Source organism: Cynocephalus volans, chromosome 1 (assembly GCF_027409185.1).
Source record: "Cynocephalus volans isolate mCynVol1 chromosome 1, mCynVol1.pri, whole genome shotgun sequence".
Lineage (NCBI taxonomy): Eukaryota > Metazoa > Chordata > Mammalia > Dermoptera > Cynocephalidae > Cynocephalus > Cynocephalus volans.
The window spans coordinates 4,828,611-4,856,549 of record NC_084460.1 but is presented as its reverse complement, the minus strand read 5'-3'; the positions used below and the strand labels follow the sequence as shown (position 1 = coordinate 4,856,549).

The following is a 27,939-nucleotide window of genomic DNA, read 5'->3' as shown; positions in this document are numbered from 1 at the left end:
AAACAGCAAGACATGCAAAAAAAAAAAAAAGCACACAGCAAAGAAGAATAGTAGCTCAATCTCTTTCTACTAATCTAAAGACTATTTAAAGATAATTCCTGAAATGAAATAGTAGACTGGCTCCAATTTATGAGACAGGACACTACAATCATACTTTAAATTGGATTTTTTTTCTTCCTGAAGATATTTAAATAGGACAAACAGACTTAATATTCTAGAAAAATACCTAGTTTCTAGCCAATCGTAAATGGAAGAGACAAAAAACTCTTCCATGTTGGCTACTCTATTTACACTACCTATATATAAAATAGTGGTCTGAGGTACTCTACTAATCATATCTAGCATTCAATCAGCTTACACTGAATACTGAGAGAACCATTTTGCTCCCTGGAGGTGTCCTGAGAAAAAAGGGTAACGAATCATCAGATATCATCACCCTATCCTTTCTCAGAATTTTATTATTTTAGCTTCTCTAGTTGAGATCAACAACTTTTGTTACTGCTAATTATTCTGATTCAACTACTAGGTTTTCAAGTTCTTGATGGCCTACTATTAGAATCAAACCCTCAGGTGCCCTCCTTTTTTGCTAGCGAACACAATACCTGGTACAGAACATCTCCAGAGGGACGTAGAACCTCAGCAGCTTGTCCAAGGTTAGCAGGTATTCCCATGGACTGAACTGCTGGTTGTAGGAGCTGTGGGTGAACCTGACTTGGCAGCTGAGTCACAGACTGCAGAAGGGTTGGAAGCTGACTAGGAACCACAGGTGATCCCCCTGGGATAGCAGCTGTTGTAGCAGATGAAGCCAAGGTGAGCAGAGGCTGATTAATGCCAGCTGCCATTGTGACAGGAAGGGATGAGAAACCTGTCTGAGCTGCAGACACATGAGGAGTTGATATGGGAATCTGAGAAACCGGATACTGAGGGAGTAAGGAAGTAGGGAGTGGCTGTCCCATAGAGAGGAAATGAGCACCAGAGTGGACTGGAACAACTGAGGGTTGTGTCGCAACTGGGATCTGAGGTTCGCCTTGGATAGTTGGTACTGGCTGGGAAACTGGAAGCTGGGAAGGTAAAGAAAAACAAAAGACTTTTTTTTTTTTCTTAAAAGCAAGGCTGCCAAAAGCAAAATTTATGTATTAGCCAAAAAGAAGGGTGAAAAAACCAAAAAACAAAACCCTGCGTACATTAGCGTAAGTTAACATGCCATGTAAGAATAGAAAAGGATAGCAAGATACAAAGAGGCTAAATAGAGTGGCTACTGTCCCAAACCCTGTGTTGTAGAAATATCTGCTAATGCTAATGTTCATTTGACAATAAAAAGAGGACCCTGTCCATAAGCAAGGTTTTTTTTGTTAAATAGCTTTATTGGGATATATTTCACATACCATAATCCACTGGCATGTTTGCTGTCACTAAATCTGTGACTAAGTAGTTACTGAAATCAAATAAATTCCTTACCAGTGGAATTAGACTTCATCCATATTACTTCTACAATTCATAAGTCTAATACAGCTCTATAAAAGTAGTATAGTTAACATATTTCACCAATTATAAGGTGCAATCAACCCCTCTCCACTATCTGGTCATTTTACCATTTGAGAAACTGGAATATATCTTAAAACTGATGATGTGTCAATACCCAGTGGTACATAAAATAATGGTGCATTTTACAGTTAAAAGTATCTCAGATGTGATGAAGTATGACAATAGCAATACATTGTACACATAAAAGCACAACAATACCCAAAGATAAAGCTGACAACGGTCATTCAAAAGGGCATACTTTCCACAGGGTACTTCTCAAATGATTAAAAGGACTACTTAGGGAAAAAACGCCATTCCATAAAAGGAGTTTTTATGACTTACTGTCAGTAGGCAATGAGGGAAGAAACAGTGCAGAAATCTACATAAAAGTAAAGCATAATAGCAAACCTAGAATATCAGATGTAGCTGAAACAACTCTAGAGACTCATAGGTTCAGTTACCAAAGCATCTTTACTTAACCCATTAGTTCTAATACCTGTCAAATCTATTTCAGACTGATAAGCCTAAAACCAAAACATTTTTGGATTGTCACTGCTGTTCAGTATGTACCCATTTGTACTAAATAATGCATATGCCCCAATGGAGCGATTTTTCACTTCATTTGTGCAGTGAGATTAACCAACTTCAACAGACATTTCACTATTAGAAGAGAAGGCAGAAGTCTATCCACTTGAAAGGACAAATTACATGAAGATCCCTTTCAGAAATTAAGAGTTTACCTGTTTTCCAGCTGATACTTGAGGCAACACCTGTGGAGCTTGAGGCTGACTCACTGGCTGTGCAGTAGTGGCCTCACTGCAGGCTGATGTCTGTGGAAGTGAATACTGCACTGTCTGTTGAGGAGGAGCTGTCTGCTGTATTCCCTGCTGGTAAGAATAAAATATAATGATTCAGTTTTATTTCAAATCATTAGTGGCATGTTTTCTAAAGGAAGTATGGTTACCTAAAGTCTTCAGTATCTGTAATGATAATTTTAGTAATCAAGACATGCACAAACCTAAATTCATCAACTCCCCTTACATATCTGTTTTTCCTTTGATGATCTTTATTTGTGATGGTACCAAGAATGATTAACCAATGCTTCAAAACTTGAGTCATCTTTGGTTCCTCACCCAATATTGCCCTCACCCCAACAACAGCAGGTCTTTACAAAGACATTTATATGTCATATCCAAATAGCTCTTCTCCTCACCCCCAATCCCCTTTTTCCTGTTTCTTGGCACCATTAACTTAACTGCTTAGGTGACCTCGGAAAAGTTAAATATAAATATACTTCTTATATAAATTGAGGCCTCAATTTTATGATTCTACTCAATTAAAAACAATATTATAAAAGGATCTAAAACAAAAATATCACTGAAATAGAAATTAATTTTTGTTTGTGCTGCAGAGATAGTAGTTAGCCATATTTTCCCCCTAGAAGTCAACTCCCTATTTCTTTTAAACTGACATTTATTATATTGTCTCCTCTGCCTTCATACTTTCTCATCAATGAACTCATTAAATTCCTTTGGAAAAAGAAAAAAAAAGCACACATTTAAATTAGCTAAATTTATTGGCACTGGCCTATGTCTGAAGATAAGCAAATTAGGAGGCTGATACCCATGAGAGTGCTTCTATCCTAAACCAGCTCTATGTAACTTATAATCTGCATTCTTATTAGGGGTAGTTAATAAAATAAAATAGAATTTAACTATAATAGTATATAAATTCAGATACTTATTTGGACAAAAGGGGCAGGAGCAAGACAAAGCATGTAATAATTCCCCTCCCTTAAGTTCTCCAAGATGAGGTGTTGGTTAGTGAGTAAATGTATATATAACCAAACTAATCAATTCCTCCGTACACAATGCTTTAAAGTGTTTTTTATTTTGTACAAAGAACATCTAACCTTAAACAGATATCAAATGACTACATGACCACATGCTTGACTGGATCATTTGTAGTAAGAATTAAAGGCTTTGTTTCAAAAACTAATAGAAATAGAAGCCAATTTATAATTTGGTGGTTGAAAACTATCAATGAAATAGTTCATCAGGAAGTTTGCATTACATATACAGTGGTTATTAATTTTATTTGAAACAGCTAATAAGTATTTAGTTAGGCCAAAAAGCATTATTCCCATGTAAATAATTATGTAAATAATTACCATTATCTAACATCAGTGATGAACTGCAGATATTTAATTTTAGAATTAGCAGTTCTACTGTTGAATACAACAACACTGCACTAATGTCTTGAATTCCTCAAAGCTTCTGGAACAAACCCCCCCAAATCAGAAGTTTAAAAACATTTTTTTAAATGTTCCTGAAGTAGTAGTTGTTAGGATTTCATTCAATGCATCCCAGCATAAAGTTTGATACCCCATCCCACGGATAAGAATAATTAAAAAGGAGTACAAGATAATTAGAGGCAAGCATCATGAAAATAATGAACAAATATTCATATGTGGACAAGTCATAAACATAAGTAGAAACAAATCGATATCTTTGTATTGTTAAATTATATGTAAAATCGTCTGTTTGAGAAGGCAGGTAAATTATATCAGTAACAATGATTCTTTTAAACTTTAATGTATGTCTACTAAATTGTTCAAAAATACATTAAACAAAAATTTTTTTTAAATGTTACTGAAAACAAGAAATGATAATTATGCCTCAGTTTTCCTTTCAAACACTTAGCAAGCCATTCACAAAAGATGTAAAATAGTGTTTTGGCTAGTGCTAATCCATAAAATATAGCAATGTGTTGTTCTCACCTGCTGAGGATGTTGTATGGGTTGGGAAGCTGAAACCCCTGCTAAGCTACCTGAGGTCGGCTGACCCTGGCTCTGCCCCTGTGCCTGAAGGAAAGAAGTGAACACAAATTAGAGAAGATCTAAAGTAAGTGTACAGAGTTCAGGCTTTTGCAATAAATATTTAAGCTCCTGAGAGTTTGCTTGATCAAAATGAAACATTTACTTGATTAAGTAAGTATGGGAGAGGCCCCTAGGGCTTATTTATTTATTTTTTTTTTGGCAGCCGGCTCAGGACATCTTTTGCAAGAAAAATTTAGAGAAAGGACATATCACAGAACATGTTCTGATCCCACTCCATGCAAAAACCTGATAAATTAAAACCTAACCTACCACTGCTACCTAGGCTATAATTTTAGCTGGCTAGAATCGTCAGATTTATCATAAAATTGTTATTGAAAATAATATAATCAGGAAAAAAGTGGTAAAACTATCAATATGAAAGTTTTTATCAGAATAATTAAAGAAAAAAGTATTTGATAATGCTAATTTGGTTCTTTTTGCTACTACTTAGAGTACCTTGATGAGTTTTAACAGAAATGTCAAAAATCTGTTATCATCATCAATTGCTAAGTATTTTAATGCCCAGAGGCGATTTTGCCACCCCAGGGGGAATCTGGCAATTTGGGAATTTCTGGTGGTCACAACTGGGTTAGATGGCTGCTAGTAACATCCAGTAAGTAGAGACCAAGGATGCTGCTAAATATCACTTCAATGCACAGAACAGCCCCCCAACAACAAAAAATTATCCAACCCAAAATGTCAATAGTATTGAGTTTGAAAAACCCTGATTAGAGTGTTCCAATTACCAGGAAGTCCAGATTTAAAAAATGAGAAAGTGAGAAATGAATGTATGAGTATGTTTAGGTAGCTTAAGGGGAAAAAAAGGTTATCACCTTTGTTGTTCCATTTCAATTTAGAGGGGGTTCTTTGAAACTTACATGGATATGATATATCACATTCCACAGCAGCTTAACCACTGTAAGTATTCATTCCTTCTGCAATATGCATGTAAATTTACTACCTGATATTTGAAATTTATGTTGTAAAGTTTATAGAAAAATGACTAGTAATACATTAAATATTTACAGTAGGGGCTGAAACTTGAATATTGATGTGAGTACACTGCATGCCCCTGCAATATAGGTTTCCAGTTTCTGGATTTTTTTGCTTCTTAGTACTACTCTAAGTAGTTGATACTTTCATGTACATTTTCAGGGTTGTTTATGCCCCTGAGGGGTAAAGAACATAAGAAAAAAGTAAGAAGAAGAACATAACAGTGCTTTATGAAAGAGTGTAATATTTAGAAGATCTAAATGATGTCTTAATATATAATTGCATAGTGTCCTACATAGATTTTATAAGATGTACACATTTGATAAAATACATCAAAAGAATACATGAAATAGTCAACACTGGCTCTACTTGAATTCTGGTATGTCCATTACTTTGCCTTTATTTGCATGAGTGTATATAAGCTCATATACAAAAATAACTAAATTTAAAATTAAGAAAAAAAAGGCCTGAGATGTCTAATGTTCTTTAGCTTACAATATGTGTCAGAAATTCTTAAAACCAAAAAATAACAAACCTACCACCAAGTTACTAAAAATTAGAATCAGTCCTTAATTTTATGGATTAACATTTTATACAAACATATAATACTGACTTAATCAATGCCACTTTAAAAAGGCATCTTATTTGTTAAAGCAAATCCCTAAGATGTTTCCTTTTTCTGTATTTCTAGACCCTTCCACACTAATGAAAATTCTGTGTATTAGTCTTAATACTACTCCAAAAAGAGTATTCTTTATTTTTCATTCTTTTCATCTTAGAGAAAAAAATTATTCTATTTTTTAAAAACTTGTTTAGAGGAAGAAAGAAATGTCTCACATTAGTATTCCTAAATAATCAATGCTGAGTCAACCTTACATTATAGACATTTGAATTTTCACTACTAGTTGAGAATATCATATATAGTGACAGAAGTCATTGATTCTGACAAGTGACTAAAATTCTAGTTTTTGTGTTCTTTTCCAAGGATTTGTACATATTATAGGTAAATCAGGCAGTTTCTCTCTCATATTTTGTCCTTAAATACAAGTAGTTTAAAACCCCCAAAGATGGGGAAACTCTACTGATAAAATTAAACAATATTCCTCATAAATTCATGATTCAGGGAAATAAGGGATAGAAAATTTAAATGGGATGGTGCACAGTGGGGTAGTTTAAAAAAATTGCGGAAGTTTTCCTATAACCTGTGGGTGGAGTGCAGATCCTCCTGAAGAAAATGAGGCAGTTAAGACCTGCTGAGATGTAGTTCCTTGGGGGAAACAGAAGAAAAGTGGGGGTTCTTGTAACACTGTCTGAGGCAGACGGATAAAGGGTAATGAGACGTCAGAGCCAAAAGGTGCAGCTGCTCCCCCTGTAGGGGGAGGTGATTGAAAATCACTGGGGTCTGAAGATGTGATTTGTGAGGAATCACTGGAATATTCTGGGCTTCCTACTGGCCAGTTCTGTCCGATAGGCTCTACCACAGAAACGGTCAATTCTGGGGCATTGTAATTATGCTGTTCTTCAGTCACAGGCTGCAGGTGGCCGTGTAATCCAACTGATTGAGGAGGCAGTTCTTCCTGATTCAATTCCACCACAACCTGTCGATTTTGGTAAACATGCTGAGGTAAAATTCCAACTCCTTCTCCTGAAGAGGAGCTTGGTGTGTGAACATGAAATTCAAATACACAGTTGCTTCTGCTCTCATTGTTGTGAGTTAACACAGCAGGTGCAGAATGAGGAACAAAGACAGGGTGATATTTCAAACATGTAGCATCTGTACTGATAGGTGCAGAAATATTAGAGAGGGGAGATCCTGGACACAATCCAGAATCTAATTTTAAATTCTGAAGGTGTCCTACAAGGAAAGCCTGTCCAGCTGGAAATTCAAAGACAGAACTTGAGGTAGGGCCCCCTCGTACTGGTTTCTGTTCTGGTGTCTGTTTCATAGGACTTGACGGTACTGGTGAGTTGTATGGAATGCCCTCATACTGTTCTGCCACCTGGGCCTGGTAATGTACCCCAGCTAGATACACTGCTTCCTGAGGAATAAAATAGTGAGCTTCTTCTGGAAATACTAGTCCAGGTCTATAGTCACTGTAAGCTTGAGTTGGTTCAAACCCAGGATGAACCTGTATCTCACACGGCTCTCCAGTTACTCTACTTGCTGTAGTACCCAACATAACTACGGCCTCTGGTGTCCAGTTAGTTGGTCTGCCACCAGGTGGAAGAAGATTTTGGCCAACAGTCCTCAGCAGGGGTTGGAAGTGGTGAGTTTGGGCTTCCAGGAAGGAGGTGCTCTTACGCCGCTGGGAAATGGCTACTTTCGGTGGACAGGTGGGAGGTGGTGAAAAAGAAACTGGACGTTCATGAATAGTTGGGAAAAATATCTGTGACTCTGGGTATGTTGGGGTACCCCCACACGGATGCGCCATGGACTGAGGCTGTATCAACATGAACAAGACAAGTAATTCATACATTCATATGTGAAATTACATCAGACATGCACAACTGGGTAGCTCTGTGTAACCCTATGTAACAATTACACCAAATTTATAATTAATAAAGAAATAATGCTTTTGGATAATTTCCAAAATTATGCATAGTAAAAATCCATTAAATACATCCAGGGACAATAAAATCAATTTGTGGGACTCTGCATTAGATAAAAGCTGCTTTTCCACAACGTTCCTCTCTCAAAAAAAAATGTAAGAATTAAACTTTCTATGTGATTGTTTTTAGCCACAATATGTTCACTCTTAAGAATTAATGTACATTACATCAACAGAAAAAGAGTTAAAGAATAAGAGTTAAAGAAAGGTAATAAGCCCAACTATTTTTATAATGTAAGAAATGTGCTTCAGTTTAAGCTATTGTATTAAGTCTTCCTAAATTCTGTATTCTTATTATCCCATGCTGTGTAAGAGGCTTCAGTTGATTTTCTTATCAACTAACAGTATGTCTTCTAACTAGAGATCAGAAGAGATTTTTGGTGGATAGTAAAAGACATACACAACTTGACTAATGACAGTAATGTCTTTCTCCTGACTATCCCAAACAAAATGCAGCTAATAGTTTTACTATATAACACGTTACAGATGCCAAATCACTGAATGTCCACTTTTCTAATCCTGGATAAGGGCTAAATAACCATAAATTCTGTGATTCTGATATCTGGTGTTCAAATCAGGTGAAAAGGATAATATAAATGACAGCTGATTTGATTTAACAGTACTTTTTGTTCACAGAAGCAATTCTAGATTCAAGACTCTAAATTTAGAAACCTAGCTTGCCAAATGCAAACAATACACATGATAATAATTCACTATCATGGAATCCTTTTTAAGAGAGATCAGTTTCCTTCTTTCAATAGGGAAGACCCCTATCAAACAGCCAAGTGGCTCAACTATTCACAATAGCTAAAAGATGATTTCTATTTCAAATCAGAATGCTCATTATACCATTGTTCACTCAAGGTGTGTCCCAAAGCCATAAAATACTGTACAGTTAATCATCCTCCTAAGTAAAAATCTGAAGATTCTGGGGATGCTAGTTCAGAATGTTAACAATATTCTCTATCTGGAAAAGCAGCAGCAAGGTCCCACAGCACTTAAAATTTTTAAAGATATATCTTTTATAGACATTAATGGAGCCAAAGGAAATCAGTCATACATATATGTGTATCTAATGCTTTCATTAGAGTCAAAGTCCCACCCTATTTAACCTAAGACAAAAATACTTCCATGAGGAAACATGTAGCCTGGTAGTTTGCTGACACATCATTTCACACAAATGATTAAATTAAAACCAATTTGTACTCTTCATCTATTCTTCACTGGCTATGGTAAAAAATTGACTCATACGGCTTCATTAGTTCCTTCAGAATAAAGTCAAGAGAAAACTTGTTTGTGTGATATTTAACAAAATTTGCTTTTGATTAAACCAATGAGTTTAAAATTAAATAATACATATATTTTTTACTAGGATATGAAAATGCAAGGATTTTATGCTGGTGGGGGATAGAAAGATATTACAAAAGTAATAATGTCCTCGGCACATACTTATGTGTGCCGAGGACATTATAATCATTCTCTCTCATTACCTCCTTGCTTTTTATGCTCTTTAAAGCCTTAAACAAAAAAGTTTCCTACAGGAATAACTGCTATACTAAAAGCATAATATATAACCAAGTTTAGTCCTGTTCTTTATTTAATTTTTATTAAAATTCTTGATGCCTGGATGTATTCATTGGTAATCGTTTTTCATTTGTCAGGAAGTTTACAGTTACATACAGTACTGACAAAGAGGGAAGGCAGGCTGGAGCGTCGGTGCTTGTGCTGAGAGGCAGAGTGCATAGGTGGGACACTCTCCAATGTTTTAGAAAGCTTTTCGGCAAAAGTTTCCTCAGAGGCAGTCGAAGGAGGGAAGGAGAAAGAGGTGCAGACAGCACTGGTGTTGGGGTGGAAGGAGCACTGGGAGAGATGCGGGACAAAGAGGGAACAGCAGAAAGACGGGGAACACAAACCCACATGCTACAGCCACGATGAGGCTAAACAGAAAACAAACACATACATGAAAAACACAGTACTTTGAAAACAAAATAACCAAATGTACAACGATAACAGGGCGTAGTGGCATAAAGAAATGCTCCACCCTCCTCCAGTTCCACAAAGTCAATTTTTTTTGAGGAGAGAGAGAACTCCACAAAGCACACCTGGGAGATCACAACTAATCTCTCTACTCTTAGTTGAGTACAGGTTTTCTTATGAATGTTCATGATAATGATCAATTATCATACTAAATAGTCTAAAATTACCAATTATTATGAGTGCATGAATAAGAATGGCTGACTGACTGAAGGTAGCAGACAGGGAAAACAATGAAAATCAGCTTGCAGTTTCTGCAAACTTATTAAGATTAAACAAGAATGAACCCTATTGGGCCGAGCCCGTGGCGCACTCGGTAGAGTGCTGCGCTGGGAGCACAGCGACGTTCCCGCAGCGGGTTCGGATCCTATATAGGAATGACTGGTGCACTCACTGGCAGAGTGCCGGTCACGAAAAAATGACAAAAAAAAAAAAAAAAAAAAAAAAAAAGAGAATGAACTCTATTAGTTTAAGGTACATTATAAGATGCAGATGATTTGAAAACTCAATTATTTTGCAGGAGCTCTAGAAACTTTTGAAAAGGATTCTCATTTCTACCTTAGAAAGCATCAGACTAAAACAGTTGCTGGCTCACAGTATTTTATTTATTACACTTACAGTTCTAAAAAGACATTATCTACTAGGAAAAAGTTAAGTTTTCTGGAAGAAATTCACAACTGGATATAGAAAATATTCTGTACTGCTATTAAAGTAGTAATTGAAAAAATATCTTTAGTTCGAATCTGTAAAGAATAACTTCAAAATTTTTTCAGGCATATGATTCAATTTAGGTTTACAAAGTTTAAAGAACCTTTAATAGGGAGGGTTTAATATAGCTACAAAGCAGTAAGTCTAATACTGTAAGGTTGTCTTGAGCAAGTTTATTTCGTTTTAGATATTATGAACTATGTAATTATTTATTTCCTTTTCCAAAAATGGCTGCATAGAGTGCTCTGAGAAAGTATGTATGTAGCATCATATGATCATATAGTTTTATTCCTGTTTTTTTCCTCCATCCTTGTTTCTCTGTTATTCTAATTTTTAAACTTTCAATTATAATTCATATATTACTGCAAACCACAGTAAGTTTCTTCTGGACTGAGACAGGAATAGCATTATAATTTAAAAAAAATTTCTCACTATTTAATAATTCTTCAGAAAACCTCCACCTAAAATATTGCCATTAAAAAGCAAGAAAGGCTGCTTTTAGAGCATCAATAGATATAGCTATCTTAGCTATGTTAGTGGCTCAAATATTAAATATTTAATATCTTCATAAATTAACATTTCATTTCCTTTTCTAAAATAGAGACCTGATGTTTACAGCCCTCTGATGAGTGAAGTCAACAGATTAAAACTAGTTTTAAAAATATCTAGTTATGATGACCCAGAAAAAATCAATCAGAATGAGGGTAGAAACTGACAAGAAGTGCTGACTAGTAATATTTGTCAGAACACAGAAACCCATCTATGCAGTCTTTACAAAGTTGTTCTACCTTACATAATTATTTTAAAGGTTGGAAAGCAGATTGTTAAAAAAAATTAGTACATCAGTAGTTTTTCTTATATTACTGTGGCCATTCATCTTGAGACCTAGCTAATGCAGGACTGATCAATGGACTATGAAACAAATAAACATCTTTTATTCCAAGCTGTGGGATGAAAGACCAGAGCAAACAGAAGTATTTTAACAAACAAAAATTTTCATTTAATGAAGAGCAAGAATTCCACATAGTTCAGATTAAAAGCTTTCTGAAAAGGAGGGAAAAATCTGTTTAAAGATCTCACTAAACAAGTGCTATACAGTGACCAGTTATTCTCTAATTCCTTTCTGATGCAGATGATGTGTTTTATTCTCCTTTGAAGACTTTACAGAGAGTCAACAAAAGAAATGGAGTATTATCTGATAATCTACCTTAACATTCTCTCTCTCTTTTTTTTTTTTTGGTGCTGGCCAGTACATGGATCAAACCCTGGACCCTGGTGTTATCAGCACCACACTCTAACCAACTGAGCTAACCAGACAGCCCTACCTTAACATTCTCTATATAAGAAGCAAAACTGGCTAATGTAAAACATGGGATAATAATGTGTGTGTGTGTATGTATATACCTCCCTCTCTCTGTCTATCTATACACACACATAAAGTATTTCAGGAAATAATCTCCATAAGTTGATTCTGAAAATAAATCAGTAATACAACAGATACCAAATAAAGGGAAAAAGCAAATGAACATATACCGGGGAAGGAACTTGTGTCTAACACAGACTTTAAAGGCAGGAACACGCATAGCAACTGATGATTAACTAAATACAAGCGCTAAATTAAATGGTCATACAAATAAAGGATTCCTTCACTCTAGAGTACTCACATGCAGCATTCTATAATGGTTTGAAGGTCTTACCTGTGTTTATACAATAAGAAATCTTACAGAAAACACTCAGTAATTATTTTAATAAGTAAGCTTTTAAAAACTCTCCTTGCCCCGCCCCCAAACTGTTTGTATGTCCAGCTTATGTTGCTTTGAAAAGTTTCGATTCTCAAGTACTAAAGAGACATTACCTTTAATCAAGTGCAGACTAATTTAAATCTTGTACATAGTTTCTTCATGTAATCAGTTCAGCTAATTCTCACACATTAATGTGTATATATCCTACTCTGCCTGAACTACTACAGTTATACTCTATAATAAACCTATTCCCTCTAGAAATATGCCACTTACATTTTCTACTTTAGACTCATATGGCTACTTGGACATCAAAAGGAATTTGAATTTAGCAGATTATCTATTGGCTTTCATTGTAATACTACATTCTCTTATGCATTTACTTACCACACTTGAAGGTGGATATACCCCATGGGGCTGAGATTGTGCTTGGACAACAGAAGCTGTATGCCCTGGGACTGTGCCAGTAGAATGTGCCTGCTCATGTTGGGAACCATACGAAACTGTCTGTTGACTGCTCACTTGAGATTCTGTGAAGACAGAAGATCCCTGACCACTGTCGACTGTCCCATCAGCTGAAGGAGAAATGAATCACCAAAAAAGAGAGAGAGAGACACACAAACACACAAATCAAAAAAAGGAGATTCACATTTTCCCATCACATTAGGGTTAATTAGTTATTTCTTTGCATAGACTAAACTAAATAGAAAATAAACAGGAGTCACATTAAGATTTCTATATTTAAATAATGAATCCATATGCAAAAAAAGTTTCAATGTCTTAAAAAAAAAAAATCCCTGGCCATCACAGAATCTTACTACCTGAAGAGCAAGGGGGAAAAAAAGTGGAAAAATGTAAGTAAGCCTTAAGATGGATACAGCTTTTGAAGTCCTAAAACTACGGAGATCAGTGGGTTCTCAGCATTAAGCAGGTAATTCAATCAATAACTACTCTAATTAGTTTTTAATCTATATGCTATTCAGCTTTGCTGAAAGAACTGAACCAGATTAATGGTTCAATTTTCAATAGCTAAGCTTGTTCATTCTTCATTATTAATTCTATTTTATTTTAAGAAATTATGGAAAGTAGAAATCTACAAACTGGAACCTCCAAAATGTAGGAATTTGCAAAATCATTTTATTTCCTAATTACATTTCCTAGTCACAATGATCCCATCCTTCTTTTCTTTTTTTAGCAATTGGCCAGTTAAGGAATCTGAACCAGCTCCCAATCCTTCTATTTTATTAGCCATAGACATAAGAATAAAAAGAGAAGCTATATGGCAATCATTTCAAATTTCTTACTATATGTTGGAATCATAACTCAAAACGAAAAAGCCAGTGCAAAATGAATAAGAAGATAAAAAGTAAATTAGGATAATCATTAGCATATTTCTCTACTTCCCCAAATACTCACATAACACAGATATACTAGGTTGCTGGTACTGTAGTTGTTGATGTTGATCTGCCTCAGGTTCTTCAGGTTCTACTTGCGTAGAAACTGAAGCTAAAGTAGCAGAAGCAGTAAGTATGCCAGTGCTAGCAGAAGCGAGCTGTTTAACTGCTGTCTGGGAAGTACTTGATTGCTGTTCTACCAACTGTTTGACACTGCTCTCTTCCTGCTTTCTTTTTTCTTGCTCCTCCCGCACCAGTTGCCGTTGCTCTCGTTTTCTTTTAATTAATGACACTCTATCTTTGATAGCTTTAGCCATGGTCTTGTGATCACCTTCACAGACATACCCAGAATCTACCTACAGAATAAAAGGGTATATTAGGAAGCACTAGTATATCAAAAGAAAACAACCCCAAAATAAAACTTTTCTATAAAAGTAGAAGGGGAAGAAAGAATTCTCTCAGGACTGGTCTTACCAAACTGTGAAATTACTGGTATGCATTACACATTTCCTCACTATCTTTATATATACTCATGGGGTGGATGCCACCATCTTTGTAGAAACTAGCAGAGTGGGTGTAACTTCACTCCTTACAACAAACGACAAAACAATAGGACATGTAAAACCAGTTCCTAAACCAAGTAATGTATTCTATTCTTCTATTCGCTCTCTTTCCCTTTCATATGTAACCGTTAACAATAACCTGTGTTGCTTTTACTTACTTTCACTAGGATACCACTTAATCAGGTAAAACAACTGTGGCAAGTATTTGAAAGTTTAAAAAAATCCCAGAAAACAAAAACTCAAACAATAAAAAAACTAACAAAAAATAAGTATCTCTTTCATAGTTGATCCCTTCTTCTCAGAGGCAACTACTATTGAATGGTTCTTATAAATCCTAGTAGAGATATTCTATGAGTATCTTTGCTTAATAATTAGATATTGGAGGCACTGTGGCAAGCTAAAATTGGTGAAGGGTTTCTTTTGGAAAAAGTGATGTTTTAGACATTCTTCAAATAATAACACCAAAGGCTGCCTACTAACTGATCTTGAAAACTTGCTTCAAAATAAAAACAATTTATAATCCTATGTCTGTCCATAAAATTTATTTAGATGAGTGATTAAAGGCTAATACACCAATATTTATATTTTAACACACCAATATTTAAAAACAGAACTTGTCATCCTAATTGAAGAGGCTCGTACAAAATAGGAGTCATCAACCTTATGGACTTTCAAAATGACTTCAGAATGCATTTTGAGTTTGTTCTTTTTTTTTTCTTCTTCTTCTTCTTTTGGTGGCTGGTTGGTCCAGGGATCCAAACCCTTGAGTGTACTTTCTCTCTCTCTCTCTCTGTATCTATCTTATCCATCCCTCCCTGTATAAATCTACATATCTTTTTCTCAAATAACTTTAAAAAGGGACTATAAAATCCAATACTCATTATAAAAACAACAAAAAAAAGAAGTTAAAGAAAAATCACATGGAAATCCCACTACTCGATGATAACATTTGGGGCCAACACAATTTTACAACAATGGGATATGCCACATATACCACTGCATAAACTGCTTTTTTGCTCAACAATATCATTGTATATGAATCTACACCAATTTTTAAATGTCTGATTAGTGTCAATTTACCATTTCCTGAGCAACATCTTCTGGCACATCTCTCTCCAAGTCAAAGGAAAACTCAATAGCTTCATTGTCTTTGTATTTTCCCTTTAATTTCTTAATATCTTCAATACGTAGCCATAATTTAATGGCTATCTTTTCTCCATCATCTTCTTCTGCTAATTCTACTCGTACCCCTGTTTCCTCCTGGAAGAAGGCGTGGTTCAAAAGGTCTTTGATGGAATATCTTCCGAAAAGTGGGAAAAGAAAAGAATCAAAACCAAAACATCATTAGTTTGTAAAGATAATTTTCAAGTGTGGCTGATCATTGTTATTCACAGAAGAAAAAAAAGACTGAGAAAAGAAAAACAAGGAAAGTTTATAACTCATTTCCACATTGCTCCACTTGAATGCAGATTAGAGTTTTACAGAATATCTTCACTACTTACAGCAAACAAAACAATGAGGCATGTCAAACCACAGTTCCCAAACCAAGTAAGGTATTCTCTTCTATTCACTCTCTTTCCCTCTCACATGTAACCATTAACATTAACCTGTGTGGTTTTTATTTCCTTTAATTAGTTTTACTCTGTTATAGAACATCATTAACAATCTCATTTATGAATAAGAACTGATAGTAATAATTTTTAAATCCAACGATCTAATCTTATTATTTAATACTGTACTAGAAATGGCAAATAATGTACAGGATATGAAAGCTTCAAAATACCACATAATCATTTATATAGCATTTTATAAGTAACAAAAAAACTCATGTATGATCTTATCTGATCCTTGGATAATAATCTCCTGATTATTAGAAAATGGAGGCTCAGAGAACTTGAGAATCTAGTTCACAGTTACAAAAGTTGTAAATAGTGGAATAAAAACTAGAAAATAAATCTTTTGGTTTACAGTTCAGTGCCTTCTACTACAGCGAACTTTATTTACTCCAATAAATTCTCTCAATTCTTTGATCAACAAGTTATGTACTAGGCAGGCAGAAGGCTGATTGGGGAACAATCTTGTTTAGATAAAATGGTTTCAAAATACCAGTAATCCAACAGTTCTATCCAGAAAAGAAACAAAGCAATATGTTCTAAGACTTGAAACAAATACTCCTTTGTTTACAGTGAAAAAAGTTCTTAAAGAGATTTAAGGACTCAGTATATATAAAAATAGAAATTCAAACTAAATTTCTACTAAAATGTATAGTTGAGTTGATTTTAAAGAAGCAAGATTTTATTTCACCTTTTAGAATTCGACAGGTAATGGTCTAAGGAACAGATTTGCTGTGTTAGACAGAAACTATCTCTTGAGTTTTGTAAATCATGCTGATGCTATAAATAAGTAGTTTTCATTGAATATAATAGCTATATTTATGGTGGTTCTGGTTTACTTAAACTCTACCAAACCATATCTTTACAATATTCCAATATATCAAATCTGAATAACCTCAATGGCAAGGACCCTACTTTTAAAAATGTTACATGGCATAAATGCAAAAACTAATCCCAAGTATTAAATATACCTTAGATTGAGTACTGTACTCAGAGCACAGTACATTTTAGGTTTTTGGTCAAACAACACCCATGTCAAAAGAGGCAATTTACCTTTCATCTTTGTTTTGACGTATGCATCCTTCGATAATTTCCTTCACTTCAGGAATTGCTACTTTGTCAAAACTGGCTGGTTTCACCCCCTGAAAACCATAAAAATAGCAAAAGAAACATATTTATGAAAGCAGGGCCTCTGAACTCTGTTTTATTTCTAATTAAGATTCTACTAGGTTGCCTTCTTACCATCCTGGCTTTTTTCTGATTTGCCTGCAGGAGCTCATCCATGCAGGGTCAGAGTTGGGTAGTGTAACTGAGCTCTTCACAAGAAAACAAGGGACAGTTTGATAGTGGGGTCACTTCTATGTGTGGCAATGGAAAAACTTAGGCTGGTGTTAACATCTTCTGCTGTGTTTTAGGTAAAGGAAGTTGTTGGCTAAAAAGGCCAAATATTCTAACTGGTTAGAAGACCTTTTGTTCAACCTTGTTCCCTAACACATTAATCAATACAGCATTTAACTATTTTGAACACTGAATTCATGTGTGGGCAAGAATCCACATGCTTAGTTTGGGAAGCACTCTATTATTATAGTATTCTTTAAAAAGCTCGACTAGTATTGAAGGAGTTAAGTTTATTGGTTTGGTATAATAACTGAAGAGTAAATTGTCTTGCACGATACAACATCAAATGAAAAGCAATATATAAGACCAATTCATTGCAAGATAAGGTTTGCAAATAATTTCAGACGGAAACTCATTATGATCATTATATGTAATACTAACTAGTAGCATCACAGTGATAATTTAGAATCTTCATAAAGTATAAATTCTTTGAAAATGAAACTTTCAGCAAAGTGTGGAAAATATATGCTAGATATAAGAACAACAAAATCTGACAGATGGGGTAGAAGAAAAAAAAATCTCATTATCTATTTCCACTTCAAGTGAACGCATGGATTGAGAGTTGGAAGTAGTACACACTGATATGCTGTCCAAGTGGCACTGCAAGTCTATAAAGTCTATAAACACATAAAACAAAGGGAGTGGGGAGTGTTCAAAAAAGAAGTTACCAAACATACATATATTCTAATCTTGAGTCTCAGTGACAGATACAGTAAAACAAAATTAGTTGACAGTAATCACAGAAATGTATGTAATCTCCTATAGATCTAAACAAAGTATATCAAATGATTAGTTCTAAAGTCTTTAAATACCAGAGTTATACCAAAAATTGGATAATCATCACTCACTACATTATTCCAAAGTGTTGATTAGGAGAATATTCTACCTCTAGTGCTACCTTTTCACAGCAAAGAATTGTGTAGTAGGGCTGACCCTAAAGTTAAATCCATGTATTTAAAAGGGTCATGTCTGAGAATGACTATAAAGATTATTATTTGTATTTTCCTCAATCTTCTTATTTTTTCAAATCCAGCTAAATTTTCCCAACTTGTCCTTGTCTCCACATAATTTTAATGAAAACAAGAAGATAATGCTGCAGAAGCAAAAGGCTGCTTTAATAGAGCAAGCTGGTATTTCAAACTTAGACTTAAGAAAATAGGAACTGCTTTAAGAAAAAAAATTGATACCGCACACTAAAATCTCTTCTGGTACCAGAAAAACTAAATATTTTGTTTTATATTTATTTTCAGTTTTCTACAATAAACATGTAAAACTGCATAACCTTTAAAAATGTTATTTATAAAAATAATCGGAAGAACCATCTAAAAATCTATATATTGAGTTTACAGAATATTCACTACTGGCAAAAAATTATCTGAAAGACTATCCTTTGGTAAAACTAAACATTCAGACATAGCTGGCCTTTACATGTAAAGATAGTTTAAATGTTAGAGAAAAATGGCTAAAGAGAACACAGAATCTGATGAGGAAAAATGGTCCTTCATCCATAAGTACATATATTTCAGAAGAATATGTTTGGCTTACTGGCAGTAAAACTCTACATATTAAGTTAATAAAGCAAACATATATTTCTGTTTCAATCTAGCACAGAAACATTGGAAAGATGAAAGGATTTAACAATTGAATACAAGAATTGGACAAGTAAAAGCAGTTCTGAGCTTCAGATTTCTTGTCTAATAAATGGGGAAAATACCTGCCCAATTTACCTGCCTAAATTTACGGCAGCTGGAATCAAATGTCCTATCTAGATTGAAAACTCTTTGGATTATTAAGCTTGCTCGCCCTAGGCCACCTTTCAGTTCAAAGGAAATCACCAAAGATAATAAAGCTTAGGGTTAAAAGGAGAGAAAAAAATTCTCTTGAACCTGATTTTATCCTTGATTATCCTTAATAATAAATAGTCCTCTTGTTAATCCTATCCATGCAAACATTCGAGAGTATTTTGATAAGTTCATGAAAGATTTGTATTATCTTTTAATTCTATTTTTCCACCAAGTTTTGAGAGTACCCTTGTATATGCACTCATGACTTCACAAACAGGAATTCCAATTTACAAATGGGAATGAGTTGAACAAAATAGATATAAGACTTAGCAAAACCAGTAACTAGGCAAAATATAACCTCAAATCTACTGTTATTATGCTGCATTCTAAACCTATAGCCAAGATTTAGGTATAGAAAAATTACATACAAATTCTATACAACATATTCAGATGCCACTACTGCCTTAAAAATGTACTACTGTAGGTGCCAAGGTAGCCAATAACATGGAGACACGTCTTACCAGTCTAGTAGCTAGTATCCACTTAGATTCTAAAAAATGTAACAATGAATTTCATCAGTCAGCTATCACAAGAAGCCAAGATTAACTACATACCTAGCAGAGGTATTCTGAATTGAGAAGAAGCAAGAATACATGGGGACTATATATTAAATGATGACCAAGTAAAAGAGTATGGAATGAGTATGAAAACTCACTGACCCTGAAAGTGACCCACAGAAAAGTCACCTGAGACATACATTAGAAAGCTGCTTAAAATAAGCAATTATAATTTTTTATATACTCATCATACTCACAGGCTTCCTGTTCTTAACAGATTAGAACTCAATGTACTTTGTATTTTAAAAAAAATACACTTGGCCTAGATTATTCTAAAACATGAATTTAAGCACTGGACACAATAATGACAGAAAAATGTTTTATGATAAAAGATTTCATCTTATTTCCTTTTAGTTCATATACTTCAGAGAATATGGTCAACATTAAGTCCAACAATAAATACCCCAAATGTCACCTCTTTTCTTTACACCCTGATTTCAACCCCACTCAGTTCTATTCTAACCAGTAAAAGCAAAGTATTGCTCACCTATTCTGAATGAGGTTCAAAAACACAAAACATAAAAAAGTACCAAGACAGATATATTGATCTAATATCCTATACCAGAACAAAACTAAAGTTAGTTAAAGACACAATCCTTTCACTCTACTCCCCTAGAGCCAGAACTCACTGGCTCTGCAAATATCCTTACCTTTTGTAATTTATGGGGGCTCTATTTAGGCAGTAGTGTCATATTATGTTTTATGACATGGGATAGTAGCTTATTTTTCTTCATTAAACATAAGTAATTCTTAAATATCTAATGTATACCCATTTAATATATTTTCAGGGTTATATAAAATTATGAATTCTCTTAAACAAAAAACCAAGTCCACTTTTGCACAATCTTAAATGGGATACAAAAATAATTAACAATTGTGATTGCACAAGGGCACATCAAAAGTTGATATAAGATAAATATTTATCAGATGTTTTGCTTTATTTGAGCTAAAAAAACACACACCCACATTTTATAGACTGACTTTTTCTTCAAATTCTATATACTTATGTTTTTGCCAACTAATCTTCTAGAAAAATGAGTGAGCCATAATATAGAATTCTCTGGTTCAACCTTTCAGCTCTTGAAAATTGTCAGTACTTGCATCTTAAAAGTGTAAGTTTCAAATGTGTTAGATTAACTATCTCCTGATAAAAACAAAAATTTTCCTAACCATTCAGAATTGAGAAATAAGCCCACCTCCTCCTCGCATAGAATGTAAATTAATTAAACTATAGAACTTTATTTTTTAAAGCATTCTGAAGTTAGCAATTTCAATACTTTAACTAAAACGTTCTATACATATCACCAGAAAGGCTACAGTATACCTGTAGTATGTATTGGAAATTCTTACCCACCTCATTTACACAATCCTTTTGAGGGCAGCAGCAGCAATGAGAATTTACGATGACAAATACTGAGCAAAAATCTTTCTTTGTAAAATCCATCCGAAAAGGCAAAATAGACTTGTTAGAGGAAAATAAACAGGAAAAGAGTAAGATGTAAATTAACAGAGTAGATTAGCCCACAGCATAAGGAAGGCAGACACTGAAGTTAGAATGAAGCACAGTTTCTCGCTTAACATTAGCCATGCTTCTCCAAATCTCAGACATGAGTTTGCTCTGGTTACCAACTATCTATTTATTCTAGATTGGCTCTTTAGACAAAACTACATGCCGAACAGCCAGGACACTATCCTGTTACTATTCTTTCTGCTTCTCCTCCAACAGCCACAGGACACTGCACAAGCAAAATGAGATTTTTACTTGCTCAAAGCTCCACCTATTACAGCCACAGGTTCTGCCTCCTTGACAACAAAACCTATCTTGGAGGCTTAACTGTATGTAGACCAGAAAGCCACTTATCGAAACACTCTGTCCCCCTAATCATGTTGAAACTATGCTTTCAAAGGAAAAAGAGGATTAAGTTTAATGAACAAAGTGTAAACTCAGAATATGTAGCCAAAAGAACACTGAACATGGAATCACAATTCTGGGGTTGGGTTCTCAGTTCAACCCAGCATATACTACATTTGTATGACCTGTACCATATCCCTTAAACTAATTTGAAAATTGGGGATAACAGCTCTGCTGTTTACCTAATTCAAAGAGTGGTGATATTAAGGTCAAATGCCTTATAGAACACTTAAAAAAAACAGCTTCTGTATACAGTAGTGGTATCTTTTCTCCTTCCTTTTCCTTCTATTAAAAGGCTCCACATGCATAAAGACATTTCCTTTTGGCAGGAACATCCCATGGACCCAAGTAAAACCTACTTTGATTTTAGTGATTAAGGAAAGGTTTTTCTTCGTGGCATTAACAAAGATAGAAAAAACATTGCTCATTGCATTGTTATAATGAGTAACTGACCAAGTCCTATCCCTTGTTTTGTAAGCTTGATTCCCAATCAAGAAAGTGGATGCTACGGCTTTAATTACCAACAATAGCATAAGATAAGGGCTTGGAAGATATTTCATAGGAATACTTTTACTCTAAAGGCTAGAAATGCTACTAATTCTAACAGGCTACCTCAAAGCAGCTGCCACTTATCTTTGGCTCAGCAGAATTTATCACTAGTAAGTAAGTAATCTAGGATGTCAGGTATTGGTGAGAAATACAGCATTAACTTTAAGTGTATAAACAAGTCAGCTTAGGACTATGCTTGGCTAAATCAAAGAGCTAGAAAATAGGTGCTTCGTTCCTTGCTGCATAAAATCCATCAGACATAAACAGATGGGGTGGTTTTTAACTCTACCCAGCAATAAATAAAACCAAATTGATGTACCTTCTTTTTTTTGTTTAGACAAAGGTGTGATGTAGGCACAAATATCTAGATTCTATAAACAGCAACCTGTTCTATAAATCAAAATAAGAGTTTTCAATATATAATAAAAATACCATTTCACATATAGATAACAGTTTAAATGTCTAAACTAATTCATCTTTTTCTCAAAGACAGTGCCTTTCTCTCGATTTCCCCCAGTTCTTTCAATGGTATTGCCATTATTTCCATGGTCCAGAACAGAAATCTTAGTCATTCTCAGATGCTTCCTCTCCCATGATATTTAAGCATTATTATTCTCTATGAGCTCTTGAAACAGGAATAAATGTTAGAAACAGCTGGCAGACAGTTTTGCTAGTAGTACTGCTATTACTCCTCCAACAGCCAAAAGATCTTTGACCAGCAAAACGAGATTTTTACTGGCTTCTTTGTTCCGTCTCAAAAGCATTGCTTTTTTTGCACTATGATTGTGACTACCAAAGTCCCAATTACTAGCACCTCATCTCTTTAAGCTTAGACCAATTTAAGGTGGGCCTCATTGTTTCTCCACCTCCCATTTGCATTTTACACTGCAGCCAGCTCAACCATCTGAGACTCCACTTAACCATCTAACTCCATTTAACCACTTCCAATCATCTAACATCATTTAACTCACACCACACAGCTCAAAAATGGTTAATAGTTCTCCACAACTACAAGATGGTCAAAGGAAGAAAGATCTAGAAAGAACCTGAGTAAGAATCTCTTCTTGTTCAAATGAGATAATTGTGGCCCAGAGACATTAATGTCATGTCAAAGTTAGAATTAATTCATTAATTCAACTGCTGACTATGAAGTCTAGTCTAATAGGTGTCAGGTATCTACTAAATATATTGCATTAGCTTCAGCACCTAGAATAAGACAAATACAGCCTATATTCCAGTGGGTAAGGACCTAAGCAAAGGTAAAGCAAAAACTAGAATTCAGGTTTCCCAGTGTCTAGTTCAATGTTACTTCTAATCCATGTCACTACGCTTTTAATTTCTTTAATATGGTATGGAAAGTCCTCACAATTCAACTTCCACCTACATCTCTACCCCAAAATAAGTCCAGTCAAACTGGTTACTTGTTCACTGAATACTTAATGCACATTTTTACCAACAAGAATACTTCGTCTTTCTCCCACCCACCCCCCCCTTTTTTTTACTGAGTCCTACGCTTCTTTCAAGGTGTACTTGAAATCATATATAATCCATTATGAGTAAGAAGCAGTTACAAAGTATCTATTAGATTCTCTTAGCATTTAGCATGTAAGTTATTTACAAGATACCAGGAAATTCAGCACTGTTAAAATGTACTTAAATATCCTATCAGTTTTTATTCTATAGTCCACTACCTTTTGAATTATAAATCAATATTCAGGGTAAATAAGTAAACTCCACTTTTCTGAGGAATTTTGAAATAAGGATTTCACAATTGTTCTTTAGCACCTTAAACATAAGGAATGATATCCAAAACTGTCACCTTTAATCTTAATCAACTCACAGTAATGGAATACCTCTGAAAATCATGCAAAATGTTCCCAAGATATAGTCCATGATATACAAAGTTTTCTTTTACATTTATAATCCAAATTTACTGGATGGATACAGGAACAAAATTTATTAAGGAACCACTTCACCTAATTCCAGTGGATTTTCTCTGAGATAGCACAAAAAATTCCAGCAACTAAAAAAATAAAAATAAAGTCTTCCTCAACTTTTCAAACCCTATCTAATCACAAATCAGTCTTAACTTGTCCCTGTAAAAAGTAGAGTGAATTGCAATCAGTTATATAAAAACTAAAAAGGATTTTACCCTAACAGTTTTAATTCTGTTTTTCCCAGACAGAATGTTCAAACCTTGCAATCCAAAGGCTAATGGAATCAGTGACAAAGTCAAATTACACAAACAAAGTAATTAAAACCCTCCGTTATTTCTAACTTGGTTGTTATGGGGCTGGATTCAGCCAGATTCTTGCTGGAATGAACCATTAGTTTACAGGAATTTGAACATACTTTATGATCCCATTGGAAAACAAGTCTCTTCAAACTCCCTACCAAATCAAGCTAGCCCTATCAAAGGAAATTAGCTTACCTCATGATTCCCAAAGCTCATTACTCTCTGGATCCGTGAAAGCTTGTGTACTGCTACAACCTCAAAAGTACTATCCTTAGTATAAAAAGTTGATGCCACTGCTTGCTGCTTTTCTTCTTTTAATAATAGCAGACAAAAGTTGTGCTAACTACTACTACTCTTACTTGGATCTTTTCTCATTACCAGTAACACAGATTTTCAAGATAAATGGGCCAAAATTACAAACATAGCATGCAACTAAGAAGTTTTTTTCTTAGTTCGAACCTTTATACAGGTCCCAAAACTGTGATACCAGTCTTGTACTTTTAGGCTACCCCTATGACCAAAACTTTTTAACCTCAGATTTTTTCCCTTGAGGACTAGAAAAAAGGTTTAAAGAACAAAACAAAACAAAACAAAAAGGAAATAAACATTAAGGAAATAAAGGAAATAAATGTTAAGGTTTGTATTAATGTCATGTTAGAGACCATTGTTTTCTCACTCTACTATTATTTCTCCTGCATGTCTTTAGCAAAATGCTTAACCTGAGTCTATTTTCTTATCTGTGAAATGTTTACCTACTTACCACAATATAAAAGATTAAAATAAGATAGTGTATGTAAAGCACTTTGCAAGGTGATTAATAAGATTACAAATAAATGTTAGCTTATTCTGCCCCATTTAAAGCTTGACTTCATGTGACGTTCATTAAACACATTTAAATCAATGCAATCTGCTGAATGTCACTGGTTAAAAGAATTGAATGAGAAAACTTATTTTGCTACTAAACATATCATAATGATGTTAATAATAATAATAATAATGACAACATCCATACCTAACAAGTATTGATTAGTAACTATACGCCATGCACTTTGCTGTGTTTTATTTGCCTTTCTCATTTAATCCTCACAAATACTTTATGCTCAGAGAAGTAAAATAACTTGCCCAAGGTCTCAGCTAGAAAATGGCAATGCTGGGATTTGAACTCAAGCAGATCCAACTCCAAAGCCCATTTCCTCCACAGGCAACATAAAATTGTGTTTCACCCCTACAGTTTTGTAGTCATTTATTCACTTTGCAAATACTGGCTGAGCACCTATGACTTGCCACTCTCTAAGCACTAGGAACACAGAAAAGAACAAGAAAAATAAAACCCCCAATCCAAACAGCTTGTAGTCTAACTGGGGCTTTATTATGTGATACGTGAGGTTGGGAGAAAAGCCATGAGGAAAAATAAAACCATAAGGGGACAGAAGCAAAGTGTGTGCACACTTAAAAACATTGTTTTAGATGTGGTGTACAGAGAAAGTCTCTTTGAGCACGTAATACTCAAAAGAGAGGCCTGAATGAATTGGATACACAGAACAATGACATATAACAGTTTATTATCAGTGCACTATAAAATATAACTATTAAGCCACAGTCTACACAGCCCCTTCATATGGGCACTTTACACAAGTTAAAATGCCCTCAGGTCACAGACCGATACTGTCTTAACACATTTACGGATTCAGTATAGTACTTTTTATAAGCAGGGATCTGGAATCAGAATTCTGTTATTTTTCTAGATGTATAATCCTGTGCTGGCCATCTTGGACTTCAGATTATTTATTTATACTTCCCCCCTCCTCAGAGCTGTTAGGAGAATTAAACTACATAATATATGCAAAGTGTTTAATGCAACATCTGGCACAAGTATGTACATTTATTAGTATTTACACTGCTATCAACCACTATTTGCATGGCAGTATACCACTGCAGGGTCACACATATAGTAGTGAATTGATCTGCAAAGGAAAACAGAAACCTGTCCTTAAGAGGCTCAGTTCTAGTGTGGGGAAAATAGTTAATATCAATATATTAATTATTAAAACAGAGGTAGAGTATATTGGGAACACAGAGAGGGAGCAATATGGACATGATTTTCTTCCACTAATCCTAGGGTTATTTCTGATAAAAAGTGCCAGAGGACTGAGGCTATTAACTCATTCCTCCATACAGATTTTCTTCTCGGCATCCCTGGCAGCACAGATTAATCAAGTTCTCAGCTTAAACGTACTTTCTCACAAACACTGTCTCTGATCCTCTCAAGCAGACTAAAACCCCCTACTTCATTATGTCATCTATCCAGTTTAAGGTAACATCCATCCAGTTTAATGTAATTACTACTTCAATATGCCTACCTTCCGTAGCTACTAGACTGTAAAAGCTCTAGGATGCATTTATTATGTTCACTGCTATATCACCAACCTGGTACACAGAGGATACACAATTAATACCTGTTAAATAAGTGAATAACTGTTAAAATAAATTAAAAGAAACTGAGAACTAGAGCTTATGGTTCAAATGACTAGACTTCTGTGATCTTCAGACCTAAAAGATAATCCTGAGCTGTTAAATACAGACTCTTCTTTGTATCCTTTTTCTAAGTTAGTACCAAACCTATAGAATGCCCTTCTGTGTGTATGTGTTGGGGGAGAGAGGGACAGGGGTAGTTTACTGATTAACAGCCAGGGTATATATACACAGTACACCTGGGATGGAAACCAGAAATCTAGAGTGGCTGGTGTGTATGTATGCTGCTTGCATTAGGGAGCCCTATGATCTCTCCCAATGGATAATCAAACATGTTTCTTTAATAAATGTGCAATAGTTAAGTGGAGTGACACACACTAACACCTTTTAAAATTAGTTAAATTTACATTCAAGCAGACTTAAGAGAAAGTACAACACACATTTCAGGACTTATTTAAACATAGTCACCACTATTGCTTATATAATTTATATATCATTGTTTTATCTAGGCACTTATTTAAATCCCCCACATTTATCTCAGCACCCAGAACATGAGAAAACCTTTAGAAAAGTAAAAACGAATATACCACCTTTCTTATTCTTCATTAGAAGCCAGAAGATGGGAATGGAGGTTGGTAAAATCAAGACAGTATTTCCTAGACAAGAAGTACAGTAACTGACAGTACAAAATAATGGAACTAAATTTTCACAGCTGAGAGGAAAAATAAAGCACAAGTGAATGCCACCTGCAGTATCCTTAGAAAGTAAGGGTGCTAACACAGTTCAAACTGACTTATTCCTCAAGCTTTCTATTCCATCTTTTATATAGCTTCACTTACTATTTTGCTTTTTTTAAAAGCGATAACCAAATAGAGTGGGAAAAAAATACAACTACATAAATGCTATTATATGATTT

At 34.6% G+C, this 27,939-nt stretch overlaps 1 protein-coding gene across 17 annotated transcripts in view; it reads right to left on the bottom strand.

Moving 5' to 3' along the window:
* WNK1 (WNK lysine deficient protein kinase 1) overlaps nucleotides 1–27,939 on the bottom strand; it is a 147,559-nt gene that overhangs the window by 25,913 nt on the left and 93,707 nt on the right. For 12 of the 17 annotated variants that reach the window (XM_063095926.1, XM_063095944.1, XM_063095960.1 and 9 more), the window contains exons 5-11: nucleotides 17,109–17,197; nucleotides 15,523–15,742; nucleotides 13,902–14,235; nucleotides 12,873–13,060; nucleotides 4,304–4,387; nucleotides 2,265–2,411; nucleotides 603–1,061 (exon numbers count right to left, since the gene is read on the bottom strand). In XM_063095926.1, the coding sequence (XP_062951996.1) occupies nucleotides 603–1,061; nucleotides 2,265–2,411; nucleotides 4,304–4,387; nucleotides 12,873–13,060; nucleotides 13,902–14,235; nucleotides 15,523–15,742; nucleotides 17,109–17,197 (1,521 nt within the window). Of the gene's footprint in view, nucleotides 1–602; nucleotides 1,062–2,264; nucleotides 2,412–4,303; nucleotides 4,388–6,597; nucleotides 7,837–12,872; nucleotides 13,061–13,901; nucleotides 14,236–15,522; nucleotides 15,743–17,108; nucleotides 17,198–27,939 lie in introns of all 17 variants that reach the window. The other 5 variants (XM_063096014.1, XM_063096023.1, XM_063096029.1 and 2 more) reach the window with 4 other exon arrangements.